The sequence below is a fragment of the Manis pentadactyla genome, chromosome 12 (assembly GCF_030020395.1).
Source record: "Manis pentadactyla isolate mManPen7 chromosome 12, mManPen7.hap1, whole genome shotgun sequence".
Classification (NCBI taxonomy): domain Eukaryota; kingdom Metazoa; phylum Chordata; class Mammalia; order Pholidota; family Manidae; genus Manis; species Manis pentadactyla.
Window position 1 is genome coordinate 31,159,589 of NC_080030.1, and position 13,474 is coordinate 31,173,062.

General features: G+C 48.3%; 1 protein-coding gene across 3 annotated transcripts; it reads left to right on the forward strand.

The window, feature by feature from the left end:
* Positions 1–321: 321 nt before the first annotated feature.
* TBXT (T-box transcription factor T) lies at positions 322–8,750 on the forward strand. Of its 3 annotated transcripts, none has more exons than XM_036926509.2 (8): positions 322–527; positions 1,005–1,269; positions 1,966–2,100; positions 2,891–2,952; positions 3,057–3,118; positions 4,693–4,869; positions 5,955–6,084; positions 7,859–8,750. In XM_036926509.2, exons 1-8 carry the CDS (start codon positions 322–324, stop codon positions 8,130–8,132), a joined length of 1,311 nt encoding a protein of 436 aa, XP_036782404.1. In that variant the 3' UTR covers positions 8,133–8,750. The 3 variants fall into 3 exon arrangements, with proteins under 3 accessions (XP_036782404.1, XP_057345504.1, XP_057345505.1); XM_057489521.1 differs by having other exon boundaries at positions 4,696–4,869; XM_057489522.1 differs by lacking the exon at positions 4,693–4,869.
* Positions 8,751–13,474: the final 4,724 nt, after the last annotated feature.

Consider the following 13,474-nt stretch of genomic DNA (forward strand, 5'->3'; position numbering starts at 1 on the left):
TGGGCAGCGGCCCCCGCGCTTCAAAGGGCGCGCGGCCCAATCCGCTGTCCGCCCCGGCTGCCGCCGCGGCTCTATTTATGGAGAGGGGACCCGGTTTTCTCACCCCAGAGACCCACTCTAGCTGCGCCTTGCGGGAGTTCAAGTGGAATAACCTCCCCCACCCTCCCCGCCCCTCCCCCACCCTCGCCCTCCTCCTGGCTCCGCGCTGAGTCTGGGCCCCAACGGCCCCTTTCCCGGGAAAAGCGGCCGCCACGGGGGTGAAGGTGGCTCTCGGGTAGCGAGTCGGGCTTCGGGGGGCGGCGGGGAGGGGCGGGCGGGAGGATGAGCTCCCCCGGCACGGAGAGCGCGGGGAAGAGCCTGCAGTATCGCGTGGACCACCTGCTGAGCGCCGTGGAGAGCGAGCTGCAGGCCGGCAGCGAGAAGGGCGACCCCACGGAGCGGGAGCTGCGCGTGGGCCTGGAAGAGGGCGAGCTGTGGCTGCGCTTCAAGGAGCTCACCAACGAGATGATCGTGACCAAGAACGGCAGGTAGCGCGCCGACCGCGCTCGGGGCGCGGGGCGCCGGGGCTGCGGGGGTCCCGACCGTCCAGCGACTGTTCTCCTAGTGGGGGTCTTCTGGCTCGTTTCCGTTCAGGTTGGAACGGGGTCTTGTGGCCTCAAAGTGTCACTCTTCTGGGGTTCTCCCCGCGGACGATTGGGGTGAGGGACAAGTCGGAGGGGTCCCCAGGCCCCCCCACCTTGTCCACGCTTGCCCCACCCAGCTTGACCCAGGGACAGAAACCCTTGACTGGGTCCTCTCCGCCCCTGCCTGCGAGGCCGGGCATAGTGTAGGGGACGCCTGGGAACCTAGGAGGGCTCTGGGAAGGGGGGCTTTGGGCGTCCCGTTGTAAGCTCTGAAGGGGGCTCCTCCTCGCCCCGCAATGACAGATGCCTCCGTCCCGTGCTTTCTGCGGTGGCTCTGCCGGGTCAGGTCCGGGTCCTCCTGCGGCGCTCCTCCTCTTGCAGGAGGATGTTCCCCGTGCTGAAGGTGAACGTGTCCGGCCTGGACCCCAACGCCATGTACTCCTTCCTGCTGGACTTCGTGGCGGCCGACAACCACCGCTGGAAGTACGTGAACGGGGAGTGGGTGCCCGGGGGCAAGCCCGAGCCTCAGGCGCCCAGCTGCGTCTACATCCACCCCGACTCGCCCAACTTCGGGGCCCACTGGATGAAGGCGCCGGTGTCCTTCAGCAAAGTCAAGCTCACCAACAAGCTCAACGGGGGAGGGCAGGTAGGTGTGACCGGGCCGGGGGCGGGCGCGCGCGGGCCGCACCTTCCCGCGGCGGAGCTTTGCTAGGGACGCTGCTCGCACAGGAGGCGACATTTGTCCTGGAGACCCTGCCACAGCCTTCCTCAATTAAGCCTTCGGTGTTGTTTATAGTAAACTGATGACGGTAACACCAAGGCGGTGCGGCGGGGAGAGGACGCAACACCTCGCCTTTGAAGACAGACATGTGCGGGACATTTTGGGGAACTTAGGCGTTCTAGCCTTCACCCTTCCTAGGGGCGTAGAAAATAGCCTTGATGGTGTGTAGATGCCACTGTACTTACTGCCTGAAGACGGAACCAATTTGTAAATTTGTCCTTTTCTGAAGAACATCTATACGACTTGTACAGCAAGCGCAATCAAGCGCAGGCATTTAAAGCTGTCCGTAATCATCCTGGAAGCCTTAGAACTTTATTCTATACCGTCAGAGGATTTCACGATGCACATTCATTGCCTTTAATAGTGTGTAGCATCTCACACTCCTTTTTCCAAATTAGTCCTGGGATACTCACCAACTTCAGTGGTCCAGATGCTCTCTTGCAAGCTGCGGGATTTTCTGCATCAGGGATGTATTTTTCTCCTCACCAGCAGGACAAATGGACATTGTGTTGCCTTAACGGTAGGGCTTTGTCATCACTCCCTTACTGGTGTCTCCTTCAGATTATGTTGAACTCCTTACATAAGTATGAGCCACGAATCCACATCGTGAGAGTCGGGGGTCCGCAGCGCATGATCACCAGCCGCTGCTTCCCAGAGACCCAGTTCATAGCTGTGACTGCTTATCAGAACGAGGAGGTGCGGTGGTGGCGGGAGGGAGCGGTGGGGGTGCGGGGGCTGTTGCTTTGGAGATTTCTGCAAAGGAGGAGCTCATCTGTGATGAGCGGACTTTAGACTGATAATCCATGCCTTTTCAAATAATTCAGCACAACTGTAAAATTGGGACAGAGGGGAGAACAGTTCAAAATAAGTTATCTTTCTAGCATTTTCCCCCTTTATTTTTCTGTAACTGTCTAAAACTAGAAGGCATTTACTAAATGATCAAAACGAAAACATGCATAAAACTAGTAGATTAATTGCTGTGGGATTTTCTTAAGAACAAGATTTAAGTGAGAGGGGGGCGTCACCTTACTTTGGAAATCCTCCTGAAAGGGAAGGGGGTATCCCTCCAAACTAGGTACAAAGCACTGTCTAGTGCCCTTAAATTTGTAAGTCCTTCCCCAAAGTACAGACTCTTTGTGATCCTATGGTTAAGTTGTCAGTGTTGACCACGAACTAGAAACAGATCGCTATTTCCCAAGCAGTCCCAGTTCTGTTTTGAGCCATGTTTGTTTGATATGTGCACACAGAATGCTGTTGGTAGTAGGTTAAATTTATTGTGAATTCTTTTCAGAAATGTGCTATTCTTTATGAAATACTATAATTACTCAGCCACTTCAGACCCAAATAGAAAAACACACCTGGAAAGAAGTCTGATTATATTTGAATATTTAAAGGGAGGTACTGATGTTTCCCAGTTTCTTGGTGCCAAATTAAATCCTCTGGCTAATAAGCAATATACTAGTAAGTGCAATTTCTTGTTTTCCAGATCACAGCTCTTAAGATTAAATACAATCCATTTGCAAAAGCTTTCCTTGATGCAAAGGAAAGGTGAGAGAATTCTCTACATATGTCCTTTGGGAAAGATGAGACCTTGCTGCAAGTGCCTTTCCTGAATGTTGTCCTTTTGACAATTCAATACACTTTTTTGACAGAAGTGATCACAAAGATCTGATGGAAGAGCCCGCCGAGAGCCAGCAGCCCGGGTACTCCCAATGTACGGTTTGTTGCGCTTTGCCCCACGTGCCTAGTTTAGGGACTAGAAGCCAAGAGCTGGGAGCTGGATATGAAGCAGGGAGAGGTTTGGGGAGGGGGCAGACTAACCTTCTGTGGTGTTGAAGCTGTGTTGGGGGGTCTGAGTGGGCTTGTGGATCTCACCCAGCCCGTGGGACTCTGGCGCAGAAGTCTGGGGAAAATTTACCTGGGCTCCTGTGTCCCAGCGGCTGGGAGGATTGTTGAGATTGCGGCAGGTGTATAGTCTTCTGGGTTGGGCAGGGGGAGAATGCAGCTTGCTATATCCGCCTTGAGATGTTTCTGTTTTTGTTAGTGATTGAAAACTGAATCATCATCTTTAGGGGGATGCCTATAAGCAAGGGTGGCTTTTCGTTTGAGCCACCTCGGTTCTGGGAGTGGTCCACTAATTCATGCTGGTTTCTGTAGAACTGGTGGAGCATAGAATGGGGAAGGTCTGCTTCAGGTCTGGCTTCTGTTGGAGTTTTGTGAGCCAGAGTAAAGCGATGCAGGCCCAGGTCGGGGCGTCTGTTAGGAGAAAGTGCTTTGTCTAGCCTACCCCTGCAGACAGGCGGGGATGCGTTTAGGTGATGACACTATGGGGAGAGGAAAGTTAGTGTCTGCTGGTCATTTCAAGAGGCTGGATGGTCGGCATGGAATGCTCCTGAAACAGTTGTGTTTTCTTTTATACCTTCCTTCCTCCTTCCCTCCCTTCTTTCTTCCTTGCTTCCTTCCATCATCTTCTGGGCTAATTTAACAAAAAGGCAAACAGCCGTTCTAAGGTGGCTCATGGGTGGCCACATAAGAGTAGAATATGAGCAACTGTTGGGGCAAATGATGGGGCCACCGAGCTCTGTGAGCATGTTCTCTCATTTAAATATCTGAAGAATTGTTTGTGCTTTGCAAATTGGAGCCAGGGTATTTGTCCCCCTACAGCTTGCTTTTCTGCATTAAAAGAAAAAAGAAAAAAAAAGCCCAACAATCTGAAAAAGAGAGTGGGGAAGAAATTGGAGTTTTCAAGGGCAGGACAGAATTGTAATGAGTTTCTGATTGATGCACATGTGAGAACGTGAGCCCCTGAAGGGAGCCGAGTAGCCATGGCAAGGAGGTGTCCTCCTCGTGCTGTGGGCCCAGGGAGGTGCAGGGGAGGAGCACGCACAGCCTGCGTGGCCACCGCTGACTGTCCAGTGTGCGTGGTTCTGGATTTTGCCTGTTTTTTAACCTTTCATTCATGCTCCGTATTGGGTGCTGAAAGCTGGGCAGCCTGGCATGGAGGTCGGCAGGACTGGGGCAGGTTTGAGTGGGAGTGGCTGGGAGCAGCCGGGCCGGCTGGCGCTGGGGTCTCCCAGTTTCCTGTGGTGCCCCGTGGGTTTGGAGACCTTGGTCAAGCTGTGGCCTCTGGTGCAGAGCCGAGGCCGCAGCACCTCAGACTGGGCTGGGTGCTCAGTGTCAGGTCCTTACCCTCACTTATTCAGGGACCCTGAGGAGATAGCCTTAGTCCTGTCCTTTAAATGATGGAGGCCATGCAAATGCCAGTCACTCAGCATTCTTTCCTCACAGCAGGGGGGTGGCTTATCCCTGGAACCAGCACCCTGTGTCCACCTGCCAACCCCCACCCTCAGTTTGGAGGCCCCCTCCCTCTTCCCTCTGCACATGGCTGTGAAAGGTACCCTGCCTTGCGGAGCCACCGTCCGTCCCCCTACCCAAGCCCCTACTCGCATCGGAACAATTCTCCAAGTAAGTCACGGGACCAAGCAGGCTAGGGGTTGGGGGGTGGCTGGAAGACTGTTTCTGGAAAGGCCTCGTGCAGGGGCCCAGGGGCCACACCCAGGCCAGCTCTAGTAGCTCCAGGAGCCTGCATTTCATGCCCAGAATGCTGGTTTGCCCACAGGGAGGTCACCACCCAGGCTTCGGTGCTGACCATGGCTCAGTTATTGCTGAAGCTTCTTTTCTCCAGAGCTGTGGGTCCACCTGTAGGCGCCCAGGTCTGGACATGTCATGAGCCACTCCTAAGTGATGGTGTTGAGTCAGCTAGGCATAAGCACTTGTGGCCCGACTAGCCCTGGGTATGATTCTCCAAGTGGCCACCAAGTATGCTTCTTCACATGTGGTGCCTGGACCAGCAGCAGGGACACCCCTGAGAACTGCCCTAGATTACGAGTCAGAAGCCCCGGGGGCAGCTCAGCAGTTCGCATTTTAAGAAGCTGTCCAGTGATCCTGAGGCTGCTTAAGTACTATGAACACTGCACTAGACTATTAAGATACTTTGCCTAATTCTAATACCACATATACCTAGACTTAATTTTGTCTGGCTCCAAATGAGCCAAAATAGCTAATGAACACCATAAAACAATTGGTCACTTAAAGCTGATTTGAAGCGAAAGGAGCTCATTTGGCAAGGAAATAGTCATTGGGCTTGTTCAGTCAGAGGCTGGACACTGGGGCTGGAAGATCATAGTTTTAATTTTGCCTGGAGTAATCTTTTCTAAAGCCCTTTCAGTGCTTAAAAAATAATGCTTTTGGAAAAGGCTGGTTAAAGTTACATTTATTTTTATTTTAAAGATAATTAATCCCCAATCAAGTGACTGGAGAATTAAGTCTCTACAGGGCATCTATTGGTCTCATGATAAAAAGCCTGGCAATAAGTATTTGCCTTTGATGACCAAATAAGCAGGCTAATGGATTATGTTCTGTGTTCAATATCACACACGCTCAGAGAGCCCATATTTGTATCAGCTCCCTTGTTGGTAGTATCTCACTGCTTCTTGGAAGAAGACCCCCCCTCCCCCACCACCACAATGATGCTTTCTTTCATCCCATAGCCTATTCTGACAGTTCATCTGCGTGCTTATCCATGCTCCAGTCCCATGACAACTGGTCCAGCCTCGGAATGCCCGCCCACACCAGCATGCTCCCCATGAGTCACGGCACCGGCCCACCTACCGGCTCCAGGTAATGTATACCTGGGACATGACGTAAATGGTCCTGGGAGCCCGAGTGCCCCGGACATCATGCCATTTCCATTCATTGGCCTTTGTCTGTGGGTGGCTGGTTTTTATTTTAGTTTTACACTAATCAGATATGTCCGGGTTCCCCAGGTTGCAGGACTGCCTTGAGCCCCTGTCCAGGGTTTAGGGGGTTCCATGGCCCCTCTCAGGGTAGGGTGGTTGGAGCTGGGCTGTAATGAGGGGAAACCAGGGCCCCATCCTGGCTCTGGCACTTACTGGTTCATAAACTCTCTGAGCCCTGTTTCTCCAAGAAAAGTCACTAAATGACCATGGCTTTAGCTGTCTTTACAGGTTTGTTGGTCAGCAGACGGATTGTGAAGAACTTATTTTGATAGGAGCTGTTAAGGAAAAAAAAATTGTTGGCTTTCTGCATATATAGTTACCAAAGTCCTTAACATATATGCTTGTAACTAGTAAAGAACGATGCCCATGTTATTATTAACTTGAAAATTACGTAGAGGGGTATTGTCTTAAAAGATCAAGCTGACCGGTAAATACGTTGCATTTCTTCATAGGATTGTTATAATAAAAAACAGAAATCTAGACATCAACTCATTTTTTAATAAGGAAATGGGCTCAAAGATAGTAAATTAGAGTAAATGTGTCGGCTCACAGCAGAGTGAGTCTGTAGACAAGTTATCTTGACTTCAACAGTAATGCAATTTATTGTATGTGGAATGTCATCTGAATTATTTTGTCGAGGAAACAATTCCTTTATAGTAAGAGTCTAATGGCCTACTCTTTAAAATAAAGTTAGCAATGTGCAAACCAGCAAACATTTCAAGGGTTCCGAGGTCACTTGGAGACATGCACGCAGTTGGTATGACCTGCTCGCAGGGGTGCCCCACTGAGGTAGGTCTCACTGGATCTCAGAGCCTCACTTCTTTCCATCTGTGAAGTGGGAATGGTGACCTACCTTGGCTTACTGCAAGTTTATATGCATCTGAAATACAGGATGTGGGGTAAATGATACAGAGCAATACAGCACAGGTCTCATTATTTATTTATAGAAGGACTGTTCTGTGACAAGGGATTTTTTAAAAAACAGTATTAGCATAGCTTAATGCTGTCCAAGCCCATGTTCTTAGACTGAAGGATTTAATACCTATTTCTAACTTTTCCTTTCACAGATTTGGAAGCAGCCTCCAAAGGAGGCACAGGCCAATCTGAGGCAACACAAGTAGTTAAGGGCAGATTTGCTTCCAGGTCAGACTCCCAAGTCATTTCTCTGCAATGGGTCAGGCTAACACACTTAGGGCTTCACAGCATGCAGGGCAGGGGCAGTGCCTAGCTGGAGTCGCCATGCAGAATGCCTCTCACAGCCCCGTGCTTCAGGAGGGTGTTGTCTGCATCCCAGGAACTGCTGCAGGGGTTAACACATGCTTACCGACATCCTCTGAAATGTGTGACTCCGTGTCGTGGGAGTTTTGACCCTGAACAGAGCTCTCAAGTACTGGCCAGGAGTTTTTAGAAGCTAAACTTAACAGTGCTCTGCCAGGAGCTGCGTGCGTGCAAACAACCTTTTTAACCAGCTTTTCCGGTGATTTTGTTTCTTGTGAACAGATTCGATGATAACTCCTGTACACCTGAGTGTGGTCTCCTAATAGGAGATGGACGTTTGAAAGATGCCTCATAGACAGGTTATGTGCAAGAGCACAGGGCCTGGCACCTCTTCTCTGTCTCCCACCAGTCTGAGTCTCTCCACTTTTCCTTTGCAGCCAGTACCCCAGCCTATGGTCTGTGAGCAATGGGACCACCACACCTGGTGCACAGATGGCGGGGGTGTCCAACGGGCTGGGCACCCCGTTCTTCCGGAGCTCCTCTACGCACCCCGCGCCCCTCACCCACCCAGCTTCGGCTTCCTCCTCCTCGGGATCCCCTCTGTATGAAGGGGCCCACACTGCCACAGACATTCCCGACAGCCAGTACGATGCCTCGGCCCAGGCCCGCCTCATAGCCTCATGGACCCCCGTGTCACCACCTTCCATGTGAGGCAAGGCCTGCGTCTCAGAAGACACAGCAGCTTCTCTGTTGTGGCCAAGTGTCGATCTGATTGATTTATTAGGTTCCAGGTGCAGTCTCATGGGTCCAGGCAGGGAACAGGCCTTATAAGCCTCACTTTAAGATAAGGGAAGTAAACATGGTCTGCCCTTTATCACGATCCGCCCCACCAACCGTGGTCTGCAGCAGCCGCGTGCCTGGGCCCTTCTTGCTGCAGGCGAGTTCAAGTGCAGGAGCAGTGCAGGGGCCCAGCTTCACCACGATTCACAGGAGCAGTTGTTCATCAGGGTCCAGAGCGTTTGATTTCTCATGCAGCACACAGACGGCTTTGGCACGTCAGAATCTGAACTCCACCAGCTTCCCTTCAGGAGATAAAAAACACACCCTTAAATCTCTTCCTTGTTGCTTTCCAGTAGTTTTCAGGCCCTGTGGTGGCAGGTTTCGTAGATGGAGCTGAGCTGTGAAGGACAGGCGGACGTCCTAGGCAAGGGCAGCAGATTTTAGTTGAAATGCAAGTTTGCCTGCTCTGCCCACTAGAATGTTTGTTTGGAGCATAGGTAGCTAATCCCTTGTATTGTTAAACTGACAACTGTATTTTTCTTTTGAAAAAGTAGCCAGAGACAATCAGCAGAAAGCGTTTTCTGCAAAATAAAGGCAATATGCAAAACTTGTTTGGTTTTTAGTTATTACTCAAACCATTCATTCTGAGGTGAGATTGTGCTGTTCTGAAAAGGACCTTGTCCCTAAGGAGCATTTTAATCTATTATGAACTTTAATATTTGTCTAATCAGCTGCAGAACTGAAAGTGAAATTTGCATATATTAACTCAGTTCTAATTGCTTCAAATATGCAAAAGATCTTTCATAACTTTCCAGGAATTTAAATAGTCAACGCTGAATCATGTACGAACGCAGATAATGATGGAATGTTGAACATTCCGATGTTATAGAGGTTAATATGGGATGTCACCCAATTCAAGCGAAAGTACACACAATGAATTGTCAAAAAGTTAGTTTATAATAATGGTAAAATGCAGTTGCCACTGTGGCCCAAACAGTGTGGCACTTGTAATTATCTTCCCCGCCAGGTGTTCCCAGGCGGGAGTCAGCTCTCTCCTGCCATCGACTGGGGCAGTTTCTCCATCTAGTGGCAGAGTCCTTATGACACTACTTGTTTGAGTTTGATATTCTGAACCTCTGCGTTCCAGAGGTTACAGATGGCCAGTCCGAGTGCAGGCTTAGAGTGGCACCATGGACATATGTGGTGATATGGACTGTAAAGGGTAAGTGAGAAAATGAGGGGCAGAGGTCATTTTTTAAAGTCAGCAGTGCTAACTTACCGTCTCAGGCATCGCTGCCAGCTGCTCAGTGGGCTGAATTCTTTTGACTCCACCCAGTCCTTCTAGGACACAAAGTAATTCATTTGCCTTGCTGCATGTAAACCTAGAATTTAAGTATAAATCGCTGAATTTTTAGTTTATTTGTGCCTGCTCTCCAAGTGGGACATGCTTCTTGTAAACGATTTGCTGCTCTAAGTTCTTGGTTTTTACTCCTAGGTTTTATTGCTACTCAGGTAGGAATACTCCAAATCGGAAGACTTACTGACATAAACATATTGAAAGCATATCTTTTAAATAAACCACTGCCCAAGTAGAATTGGGAGATAAAACCAGCCCCGGTGTAGACTCTGGCCCCTCCCCAGCCCAGACAAAGGGCCTGCCTGGCTGGGGCCTGTGAGAGACGGGGTAGCCCTGCTGTGTCCCCGGGTCTGGGTCTGCCTCCCTGAGAACTCAGTGTCCCCCAGTCCCAGACTGCTCAGCGAGGATGGCCCGGGATCTTGTGTTCCTGTGGTCCACCCAGCACCTGCCCTGCACAGGCCTTCCTGGGTGATAATATTTGAGGACTGACCTGCCCGGGTTTGAGCAGTTGTTCTTGGATGACACCATCCTGGGCCGGGGCTGCCAGAGGGAGACTGAGTCACACAGCCCTTCCTCCGTTGTTCTGCTGGAAAGTGGACTCACATTTGAGTTTCTGAAGGTGACCCAGAGTTCATAGTCAAAGAACCACAGTCTTAATGAGTCCCACAGTATCTTTCTGGTCACGTACTGGGGTAGTGGCAGCCATGTGGAGCAAGAGGCTACAGCTGGGTACGGAGGACCTGGAGTTGAGTACTCATTTGCCTCACTTGCTGTGGCCCCCAGGAAAGTTACTTATCCACTCCAGAAATTCAACTTAATTATCTGAAGACAGGGGAAAGAAAAGACATATCCATCAGGGTTGTTATGAGAAATGAAAGAAATAATGATCTTGGAAAGTGGGTGAAAACAGCAATGTGTACCGCAGACATCGTAGTTAGGGTTCCGGGCCAATAAAATGAGGTGTAGCTCCAGCTCTATTTAAGGAAGTTTATAAGACATTGAATATGTGGAACACGCAGTCAAGAGCCTAGGTCATCTGTCCTGATTTGGGATGCAAATTTCTTTCACATCTGGAGGGAAATGCCTATGAGTTATTTCTCTACTAAGATTCAGTTAGGCTGGCAATTATCTGTGAACAAAAACTATGTAGCCCAATTTTAAAAAGGGAATTAGACACTCTGAGCTCCATGTCTTTAGGGTTGGAGGAGGGACCAACCACCAACCCCTCTGTATGTATATAAGGTGAACATAACCTTTTGAAAAATGTTCCCTGTGACTGTCTTAGTATGTGTGGCCTGATTGTTTTATTATATGTTTTTTTCTTTTTTGGGGGAGCTGGTGGTGTGATAGGGATTAGGGCTTCTAAAAGGAAAAATACTGCTGATGGATAGTGACTGTAATGGGGTTTGTTGGGGGAACTTGGTGAAGGGGAAAGCCTAGTAAACATAATGTTCTTCATGTAATTGTAGATTAATGATAACAAAATAAAAAAAATTACTTTGAGAGAGTTAAAAAAAAAAAAGAAAAATACCTTTTGAAACGTATATTTAAAAGATGAAATTTTAATGAAAATATTCCTCACTGGGAATGTGGGTAAGTGAATAAAGGATATCTGTACAAGATTAGCATGAGGCATCTGTAATGAGATTAAAATCAGAGACAATTATAGCATAATTAAGACTATAAGTTAACATAAAGTTAGAGATACAAACCCCAAATTCTATTTTTTAGCATAATATCATATTATTAAAAAGTTATGTATTAATAAACTCAAAAATTACAGTGCTTCATAATAAAAAGACTATCCTTGGATTATGGTAATATACCTGGAAACCTAAGAGCAGTTTGTTATTAAAATCCTTTTCCCCTGTCCCCAAGGCTATAGTTCTGAGTAGAAAAGCTTTTTTTCCTTATATTTAAATATGCTTAGAATTCTAATTTTTTTTCATTAAAAAGATGAGATTAAAGACTTTCCTCTTGTTCTGACTGTGTAAAAAAATTAATTACAAATTTGCATTAAATAATTATATAACTATTATATAATTAGACTGCAAATTCAATATTTTTATGAAGGAAATTTTATATAAAAATAATAATGCAGTGTGTGTTTATAACATGTGTTTAAGCCAACATACAACAACATAGCTTTAGGGTGGCAGGGGAGGAAAACTATAATAGCATAAGGCTCTCACACTCTGTGGAAGGTAGTAGAATATCACTTGAGGATGAACTGTGGTGAGTTAAAGACGACTGCCATAAACTCCAACCAACCATTACAATAACAAATAGATGTAGCTAATAGGTCAATGAAGGAAATAAAATGGAATCATAGGAAATATTTGACTCAAAGGAAGTCAGAATAAGAGGAAAATTAACAGAGATGGGACAATTAGAAAACCAATAGCAAGAGGGTAATTTTAAACTTGGCCACATCAACTGTCATAGTAAATGGTCTAAGCAAATAAAAGGCACAGACTGTCAGATTGGATAAAAATGCAAGACCTAACTGTACACTCCCTGTAAAAAATGCAGTTATAACAGGAAGACACAAACAGGTTAAAAACAAAATGATAGAAAAAGATGCACCATGCTAGAGCCAGTCAGAACAAAGCTGGAGTGTTGGTGTCAATAGCAGACAATCAGGTTTCAGAGTCAGGAGGGCGAGGGGCACAGGATGGAGAGCCAGGTCAGATACAGAGCTCAGCCTTGCCCGGCTCGCCCCCACCCCGGGGCAGAGGGCCCGCTGACACTGCGGGTGGGCCTGGCACTGGCTGCCTCTCTGATCCTTCCAGGTTTCCAATGGGAATGTCTACTGTAGGGTGTAGGGGCAGAAGCCTTCCTTTATTTAGGATTCTGGCTCCCAGTGAGCTGCGTCTGGGCCTGGGACAGGTCGGTCAGGATTTTAATCCTGATACTATGAGGAATTGCTTCCAAGACGGAGGACGGTGACAGCTGGCACTGGTGGCCCTAAATCTCTGCTCTTCTTGGTATCCATGGTATCCATGCTCTCTACCTACCACGGAATTTTCCAGCTTCTTTCTTAAAAGGCAGAATCTCCTTCCCCACTTCTTCACTTCCCGAGGTCAGCCACGTGACCCTCTTTACCCAGTGGACTGTGGGTCAGAGTGACAATATGCTGGTTTTGAGACCAGGCTTCTGCCGTCTCCTTGAGAACTTCCCTGGGAGCTAAGCCCTTTCATTCTGAGCAGAAGGTATCCAAGGAGCACAGCCACCTCCCTGACTTGCAGACCTGCAGTGCCAAACAGCTTCCTCTGCAGACGCATGAACACTGTTTCAAGTGCCTAAGATCTTCTGGTGCTTATGATGCAGGAAGGCAAACTGATACAGAAATTGGCATACTCGGGGGTGCCACTGAAGCCAAAACCTAAAATACGTGGTATTGGCTTTGGGATGCCTGATGGGAGACAAGGACACTTTTAACTTTGGGGAAATAGATGCCTGTATTCACTAGGACAGCACTATTTACCTGCCATCACCAGGAAAACAGAAAGTGTGTCTAATGAACTTGAAGATTTGGGCAAGTTGACGCTGGATGTGTGACCTGGCTTCTTTTAGCGCATCTGTGAAGGGCAAAAAGAGAGATCACCTCAAAGGAGCTGGTCAAGTTTCCAACTGAAGCTTAGAGGGAATTTAGAGATTGCAGAACTTGCTGGGAAAATAAAACAATTCCTCACGTCCAGTCTGTGAAGCCAGGTGTCAAGACCAAATCAAGAGCAATGCCACCAGGACATGGTTTCAGGACAAAGACAAATCAAGGTCGATGTGGACACAAACTTTGCTAAGACTTTTGAAAGGATTATGGGGGATTCTCGAAAACTCTTCCAGCTGGACAAGGATCTGAAATCTTAGGGGCTTGGTCTCACAGCTGCCTGATATATCCAGGTGACCATGTAGC